Source organism: Scomber japonicus, chromosome 12 (assembly GCF_027409825.1).
Source record: "Scomber japonicus isolate fScoJap1 chromosome 12, fScoJap1.pri, whole genome shotgun sequence".
Taxonomy (NCBI): Eukaryota; Metazoa; Chordata; class Actinopteri; order Scombriformes; family Scombridae; genus Scomber; species Scomber japonicus.
The window spans coordinates 30,856,595-30,865,782 of NC_070589.1; the positions used below are offsets into that span (position 1 = coordinate 30,856,595).

Genomic DNA, 9,188 nt, shown 5'->3' on the forward strand with positions numbered 1-9,188 from the left:
TTCCCTCCTCTCTCCTCTCTCTGTCCCTCCTCTCTCCTCTCTCTGCTCCTCCTCTCTCCTCTCTCTCCTCTCTTCTCTCCTCTCTCCTCTCTCCTCTCTCCTCTCTCCTCTCTCTCTGTCCCTCCCCTCTCCTCTCTCCTCTCTCTCCTCTCTCTCCTCTCTCCTCTCTCCTCTCTCCTCTCTCTCCTCTCTCTCCTCTCTCCTCTCTCCTCTCTCCTCTCTCCTCTATCTGTTCCTCCTCTCTCCTCTCTCTGTTCCTCCTCTCTCCTCTCTCCTCTCTTCTATCTCTGTTCCTCCTCTCTCCTCTCTCCTCTCTCCTCTCTCCTCTCTCCGCTCCTCCTCTCTCCTCTCTCCTCTCTCCTCTCTCCTCTCTCTGCTCCTCTCTCCTCTCTCCTCTATCTGTTCCTCCTCTCTCCTCTCTCTGTCCCTCCTCTCTCCTCTCTCCTCTCTCTCCTCTCTCCTCTCTCTCCTCTCTCCTCTCTCTGTTCCTCCTCTCTCCTCTCTCCTCTCTCTCCTCTCTTCTCTATCTGTTCATCCTCTCTCCTCTCTCTGTTCCTCCTCTCTCTGTCCCTCCTCTCTCCTCTCTCTGTTCCTCCTCTCTCCTCTCTCCTCTATCTGTTCCTCCTCTCTCTGTCCCTCCTCTCTCCTCTCTCTCTCCTCACTCCTCTCTCTCCTCACTCCTCTCTCCTCTCTCTGTTCCTCCTCCTCTTCCTCTCTCTGTTCCTCCTCTCTCCTCTCTTCTCTATCTGTTCCTCCTCTCTCCTCTCTCTCCTCTCTCCTCTATCTGTTCCTCCTCTCTCCTCTCTCCTCTCTCTCCTCTCTTCTCTATCTGTTCATCCTCTCTCCTCTCTCCTCTCTCTGTTCCTCCTCTCTCTGTCCCTCCTCTCTCCTCTCTCCTCTCTCTGTTCCTCCTCTCTCCTCTCTCCTCTCTCCTCTCTCTGTTCCTCCTCCTCTCCCTCTCTCTGTCCCTCCTCTCTCCTCTCTCCTCTCTCTCCTCTCTTCTCTATCTGTTCATCCTCTCTCCTCTCTCCTCTCTCTGTTCCTCCTCTCTCTGTCCCTCCTCTCTCCTCTCTCCTCTCTCCTCTCTCTGTTCCTCCTCTCTCCTCTCTCCTCTCTCCTCTCTCTGTTCCTCCTCCTCTCCCTCTCTCTGTTCCTCCTCTCTCCTCTCTTCTCTATCTGTTCCTCCTCTCTCCTCTCTCTCCTCTCTCCTCTATCTGTTCCTCCTCTCTCCTCTCTCCTCTCTCCTCTCTCTCCTCTCTCCTCTCTCTCCTCTCTTCTCTATCTGTTCCTCCTCTCTCCTCTCTCTGTTCCTCCTCTCTCTGTCCCTCCTCTCTCCTCTCTCTGTTCCTCCTCTCTCCTCTCTCCTCTATCTGTTCCTCCTCTCTCTGTCCCTCCTCTCTCCTCTCTCTGTTCCTCCTCTCTCCTCTCTCCTCTCTCTGTTCCTCCTCTCTCCTCTCTCTGTTCCTCCTCTCTCTGTCCCTCCTCTCTCTGCTCCTCCTCTCTCCTCTCTCTGTTCCTCCTCTCTCTGTCCCTCCTCTCTCCTCTCTCTGTTCCTCCTCTCTCCTCTCTCCTCTATCTGTTCCTCCTCTCTCTGTCCCTCCTCTCTCCTCTCTCTGTTCCTCCTCTCTCCTCTCTCCTCTCTCTACTCATCCTCTCTCCTCTCTCTGTTCCTCGTCTCTCCTCTCTCTGTTCCTCCTCTCTCCTCTCTCCTCTCTCTCCTCTCTCCTCTCTCTGTTCCTCCTCTCTCCTCTCTCTGTCCCTCCTCTCTCCTCTCTCTGTTCCTCCTCTCTCCTCTCTCCTCTCTCTCCTCCTCCTCTCTCCTCTCTCCTCTCTCTGCTCCTCCTCTCTCCTCTCTCTGCTCCTCCTCTCTCCTCTCTCTGTTCCTCCTCTCTCCTCTCTCCTCTCTCTGCTCCTCCTCTCTCCTCTCTCCTCTCTCTGCTCCTCCTCTCTCCTCTCTCCTCTCTCTGTTCCTCCTCTCTCCTCTATCTGTTCCTCCTCTCTCCTCTCTCTTCTCTCCTCTCTCCGTCCCTCCTCTTTCCTCTCTCTGTTCCTCCTCTCTCCTCTATCTACTCCTCCTCCTCTCTCTGTATCTCCTCTCTCTGTTCCTCCCTTCTCTGCTCCTCCTCTCTCCTCTCTCCTCTCTGTGTTCCTCCTCTCTCCTCTCTCCTCCTCTCTCCTCTCTCCTCTCTCTCCTCTCTCCTCTCTCCTCTCTCTGTTCCTCCTCTCTCCTCTCTCTCCTCTATCTGTTCCTCCTCTCTCCTCCTCCTCTCCTCCTCTCTTTCAGACCGGTGGAGGACGGCAGCACTCCTCCTGCTCGTGGTGTTCTGTCCATGCAGGGTCTGAGTCACGGTGTGATCCGGGTCGACTCCGAGGAGAAGCTGTCGGTCCTCACGCTGCAGGACGTCGGCTCCGTCATGCCCGGAGGTGAGAGACTTTTCTACTTCCTGTCTTTACTTCCTTTTCCTTTAATCCATTTATTATTCATGTTTGTTTTTCCCCTTCATGCATCCTTCCTCGCTCCGCTGCTTCGTCTTCGTCAGTTATATATTTTATTTTAAATATGTATTATTTTATTTTGCTTCACTGAATCTCTGTGTAGCACTTTTGCCTTAAGGCAGGGGGGTCAAACATGAGGCCCGCGGGCCAGAACCGGCCACTGAGGGGTGCAATCCGGCCCACTTTCCTTCCTGTGTCCTTTTCCTTCCTTCCTTCTGTTCTTCCTCCCTACCTTCCTTTTTTCCTCCCCTTCTGTCTTCTGTCCTTTCTCCCTTTCTTCCTTCTGTCCTTCCTCCCATCTGTCCTCCCTTCCTTCCTTCCTTCCTTCCTTCCTTCCTTCCTTCCTTCCTTCCTTCCTTCCTTCCTTCCTTCCTTCCTTTTTTCCTTCCTTCCTTCCTTCCTTCCTTCCTTCCTTCCTTCCTTCCTTCCTGCCTTCCTTCCTTCCTCCCCTTCTTCCTTCTGTCCTTCCTTCCTCCCTACCTTCCTTTTTTCCTTCCCTCAACCTTCCTTCCTTCCTTCCTTCCTTCCTTCCTTCCTTCCTTCCTTCCGTCTGTCGGTCTGTCCCTCCTTCCTTCTGTATGTCCTTCCTATCTTTCTTCCCTCCTTCCTTTTATCTGTCTTTCTTTCCTTCCCTTCTTATTTCCTTCCTTCCTTCCCTCCATCTTTTTAATGATACGGCCCACATCAGATCAAAAGGATGAATTTGGTTGTGAAGCACTTTGAGCTTCAAGTTATTATTTCCAAACATGTTTAAACTTCCTCCCATGACTAATTATTTTATTTCTCTCCTCTTCCTTCCTTCCTTCTCTTCTCTCTCTTCCTGCAGCGATGGTGTGTGTGGTGAGGCCTGAAGGAGTTCCTCAGCTCGGCAAAACCGACGAGATCGGCGAGTTGTGCGTTTGCACCGTCGCCACGGGAACCTCCTACTACGGCCTGGCCGGCATGACCAAGAACACGTTTGAGGTAAAGAAGAGTGTGAAGCCTTTCTTTTATTCTTAGGATTTTATTTATGCTTCATTTCTCCTCTTTATTAAAATGGATATAAAACTAAACTTTGATCATGTGACTCCGCTCCTCCTCCGCTCCTCCTCCGCAGGTCTTCCCCATGACTAACAACGGCGCTCCCATCAGTGAGTTTCCCTTCACCAGGACCGGCCTGCTGGGGTTCATCAGACCCGGAGGTGTGATCTATGTGGCGGGGAAGATGGACGGACTGATGGTTGTCGGAGGTCGGCGGCACAACGCTGACGACATCGTTGCCACGGCGCTCGCTGTGGAGCCGATGAAGTTCGTCTACAGGGGAAGGTTAGCAACGTCTGTCTGTTACTGAGTGTTTAGTTTGAGAGATGATGAAGCTGTCCATAGAACAATCTGTATCTATAGCAACCATAGAACAACCCGTATCTATAGCAACCATAGAACAAACTTCATCTATAGCAACCATAGAACAACCCGTATCTATAGCAACCATAGAACAACCTGTATCTATAGCAACCTTAACACAACCTGTATCTATAGCAACCATAGAACAACCTGTATCTATAGCAACCATATAACACAGCTTGTATCTATAGCAACCATAGAACAACCTGTATCTATAGCAACCATAGAACACAACCTGTATCTATAGCAACCATGGAACAATCTGTATCTATAGCAACCATAGAACAACCCGTATCTATAGGAACCATAGAACAACCTGTATCTATAGCAACCATAGAACAACCTGTATCTATAGCAACCATAACACAACCTGTATCTATAGCAACCATAGAACAAACTGTATCTATAACAACCATAGAACAACCTGTATCTATAGCAACCATAGAACATCCCGTATCTATAGCAACCATAGAACAACCTGTATCTATAGCAACCATAGAACAACCTGTATCTATAGCAACCATAGAACAACCTGTATCTGTAGCAACCATAACACAACCTGTATCTATAGCAACCATAGAACAACCTGTATCTATAGCAACCATAGAACAAACTTCATCTATAGCAACCATAGAACAACCCGTATCTATAGCAACCATAGAACAACCTGTATCTATAGCAACCATAACACAACCTGTATCTATAGCAACCATAGAACAACCTGTATCTATAGCAACCATATAACACAGCTTGTATCTATAGCAACCATAGAACAACCTGTATCTATAGCAACCATAGAACACAACCTGTATCTATAGCAACCATGGAACAATCTGTATCTATAGCAACCATAGAACAACCTGTATCTATAGCAACCATAGAACAACCTGTATCTATAGGAACCATAGAACAACCTGTATCTATAGCAACCATAGAACAACCTGTATCTATAGCAACCATAACACAACCTGTATCTATAGCAACCATAGAACAAACTGTATCTATAACAACCATAGAACAACCTGTATCTATAGCAACCATAGAACAACCCGTATCTATAGCAACCATAGAACAACCTGTATCTATAGCAACCATAGAACAACCTGTATCTATAGCAACCATAGAACAACCTGTATCTGTAGCAACCATGGAACAACCTGTATCTATAGCAACCATAGAACAACCTGTATCTATAGCAACCATAGAACAACCTGTATCTATAGCAACCATATAACACAGCCTGTATCTATAGCAACCATAGAACAACCTGTATCTATAGCAACCATAGAACACAACCTGTATTTATAGCAACCATAGAACAACCTGTATCTATAGCAACCATATAACACAGCCTGTATCTATAGCAACCATAGAACAACTTGTATCTATAGCAACCATAGAACACAACCTGTATCTATAGCAACCATGGAACAACCTGTATCTATAGCAACCATAGAACAACCCGTATCTATAGCAACCATAGAACAACCCGTATCTATAGCAACCATAGAACAACCTGTATCTATAGCAACCATAGAACAACCTGTATCTATAGCAACCACAGAACAACCTGTATCTATAGCAACCATAGAACAACCTGTGTCTATAGCAACCATAACACAACCTGTATCTATAGCAACCATAGAGCAACCTGATGGTCTGTCTGTGCATTACATACCTCATACAAGTGGTAAAGATTACCCCAAAAAGTTAAAAAGTTAAATGGGTTCAATAGATTTAGTTTTTGAGCAGATATCATGACACAAAGAGACTTCTAGCCGACATACAAAGGGTTAATTATCTCATTAAGGGTTTTGTGCCTGCAGGTTTTTTGTTCCAACCAATTAAGAGCACACGATTCGACCAATTAACTGTGTGAAGACTGAGATCAGCTGGTGTGCTCCTGCTTGGTTTGAATGAAAACCTGCAGACACATTATGGATCATTATGAGGATAGTTTGAACATTCCTGCAATAAAGTTAATAAGATACCAAATAGAAGAAGTTTTATTAGAAACAATGGACTTAAAGTATAAAAATCTAAGTATTCATTACACAGAATGGCTGTTTTATCTTATTATATTATCCTACAATAGTCTCTTACTTCCATATAACTTATTAAACTAATAACTATTCTCTGCAGTAGAGCTTGTATATATTATATCCTTAACTTTCTCCCCTGGAAACATCACATGTAGTGTTTTAACAGTCTGAATTATTACATTTTTATCATTTTTGCAGCAGTTTGATGTATTTTTCTGCACATACACTTCATATACTGTTTATTATCCTTCCTTTTTTACACTTTTAAACATTTATACAGATGTTTTCTCCTCTTCAGTTGAATCTTTGAACATGTTCTTGCTGTTTTATTATCAAATGCTGTATTATTTTATTGAGAAGTCACTGTTATGTTTTAGCTTATATACATGAAAGGTGTTCCTCTGTTTGTCTGCTTGTTATGCTAATGTGTTGCTTTCCTCTTCACTCTGTGAGAGCAAGAAAACAGCTGGGAGACTAATCAGCTGATTATTACTTAATTATTATTACTGGAGCATTTATGGGTCGCTGGTTGAGGAGGAGCGAGAGCTGTTATTTAAACTGCTTGACACACTGCTGGCTAGTTTTTACAAGCTGATCCTACATTTAATATGTAGAGTATTAATCTGATGTCTGTGTGTGTGTGTGTGTGTGTGTGTGTGTGTGTGTGTGTGTGTGTGTGTGTGTGTGTGTGTGTGTGTGTGTGTGTGTGTGTGTGTGTGTGTGTGTGTGTGTGTTGCAGGATAGCAGTGTTCTCCATCACGGTGCTTCATGATGAGAGGATCGTAGTCGTTGCAGAGCAGCGGCCCGACTCCACCGAGGAGGACAGCTTCCAGTGGATGAGCCGAGTGCTGCAGGTACACACACACACACACACACACACACACACACACACACACACACACACACACACACACACACACACACACACACACACGTACACACAAGCATGCACAGCTACAGATAATTGCACACACACCTGTTGCATTAATATTCACACTACTGTTCTGGTTACCTAGAAGAACGTGGGATCCAGATTTCTAAAGTCTCTCACAGAAACGCCTCCAGTACTCAAACAATAGGATAATAATCACAGACTGTATAAAAGACATGAATGTAACATCCGTGACGTCACCCATTGGTTTGTGGACTGCTGCTCGGAAGCCAATAGTTTCCAATCTAGGCAGCGCCATCTTGAAAATTTCAGGTGCATGCTGGGAAAAATAAAAACATGGATTCTACTTATATGGGCATGAGGCGGAGTCATGGACGGAGCAGGGAGGTTGCTATGGTTGCGAGGGCTGGATCTCGAGGACATTGGTCAATCAACCTGTCAATCAGGACGTAGCCACGCCTTAATGCATACCCTGCTTTATCGTCACATATAAAATCAGGGAGGCCAAAATGTCCCAAATGAACATCATACTGCATTGAAGAAGGCTTTAAACTAGCGATTGAGACCATAAACACATTTTGAAAACGTTTACTGAGGTAGAAATCAAGTGAGAAGTTGGTGAATTCTCCATTGACTTGTATAGAGACGGTCGCCCCCTGGTGGCCTTTTGATAGAATGCAGTTCTAAGTTACTTCCTGGTTGGACTCATTTCAGAGGACCAGAACTCCCCGTCTGATTATGCTACACAATTCCGGAATTTTTCAAAGTTGGAAAGATTCCAACTTTGATTCCAAATTCCGGAATGTTGCCACCTTGGTTGCTTAGTTACGTAATAATCAACATGATCAAAGTGAAGTAATGTGGAGGATAAATTCAGTATAACGTTCTTTGGCTTTTAATAGAAACCGCTGCATCTGAAGCTGGAATCACATAAAATAAAGATAAATAACTGAGTTTCTCTTTTATCAGTGTAAGTAAACTCAAACCAGATAAGACTCACACCACCGGGACACACATTCTTCTTAATAATGGTTTCCTCGTTGTCAGAAAAATGTGACAAAAGACCCAAAAACAACTTTTAACTAGTATCTGTGTGTGTGTGTGTGTGTGTATGTGTGTGTGTGTGTGTGTGTGTGTGTGTGTGTGTGTGTGTGTGTGTGTGTGTGTGTGTGTATCTGTGTGTGTGAGTCCAGAGCTCTTCATATTTATTATTCTCCTGAGCTGGGACTTCAGCAGGACATCGTCCTGCTGAAGAAATGCTCACTAGAGAACCAAATGTGTTTTTTCCTTCCTTCCTTCCTTCCTTCCTTCCTTCCTTCCTTCTTACCTTCCCTCCTTCCTTCTTTCTTTTCCTTCCTTCCTTCCTTCCTTCCTTCCTTCCTTCTTACCTTCCCTCCCTCCTTCTTTCTTTTCCTTCCTTCCTTCCTTCTGTCCTTCTTTCCTCCCTCCTACCTTCCTTCCTCCTTCCTTCCTTCCTTCCTTCCCCTTCCTCCCTCCTCCCTCCCTCCTCCCTCCCTCCTACCTTCCTCCCCTCCCTCCTACCTCCCTCCTCCCTCCCTCCTACCTTCCTTCCCCCTTCCTTTCCTTCCTTCCTTCCTCTTCCTCCCTTCCTCCCTCCCTCCCTCCTTCCTTCCTTCCTTCTGTCCTTCCCTCTTTCTTTGGTCTCTTTCTCAGGATTTTTTGGGACAATAAGAAAAATGTGTCGGCCTTAAAAACCAGCTCAGACACATTTAAACAAACCACTTCATAAAGACACTTAACAGCACACACACACACACACACACACACACACACACACATACACACACACACACACACACACACACACACACACACACACTGACTCCGTACTGTACATTCATACTGAGAGAGAAACCTCAGATGTGTCGGAGCCGTCCTGCAGACTGCGGGTGAAACTATATAAACCGTCTGCATTTTTATGGCCTCAATAAAAAAAGCAAATCTCTTTTCTTCCTTCATCATCACAGAATCACACGCGCTGCTTTTCCATCCAGCTCATCTGGTTTACACACACTCAGCGGTTCCTATCGGAGGGGAGACTCTTTCAGGGAGAAACATTATAAAGATGATGATGATTATAAATACACCGATTCAATATATTAACCCTCCTGTTGTGCTCAGGTCAAGGAAGGAAGGAAGGAAGGAATGAACAAAATGAGGAAGGAACGAAGGAAGGGAGGAAAGAGGAAGGAAGGAAGGAAGCGGGGAAAGAAGGAAATGAGGAAGGAATGAAGGAAGCGGGGAAAGAAGGAAGGAAGGAAGGAAGGGAGGAAAAGAGGGAGGGAGGAAGGAACGAAGGAAGCGGGGAAAGAAGGAAGGAAGGAAGGGAGGAAAAGAGGGAGGGAGGAAGGAAG

At 45.8% G+C, this 9,188-nt stretch overlaps 1 protein-coding gene across 1 annotated transcript in view; it reads left to right on the forward strand.

Annotated features, from left to right (window-relative positions):
* Nucleotides 1-9,188, forward strand: part of LOC128369747 (disco-interacting protein 2 homolog C) — a 51,350-nt gene that overhangs the window by 4,021 nt on the left and 38,141 nt on the right. The window contains exons 3-6 of the mRNA XM_053330823.1: nt 2,285-2,424; nt 3,323-3,459; nt 3,593-3,801; nt 6,661-6,775. Coding sequence (XP_053186798.1) covers nt 2,285-2,424; nt 3,323-3,459; nt 3,593-3,801; nt 6,661-6,775 — 601 coding nt within the window. The remainder of the gene's footprint in view (nt 1-2,284; nt 2,425-3,322; nt 3,460-3,592; nt 3,802-6,660; nt 6,776-9,188) is intronic.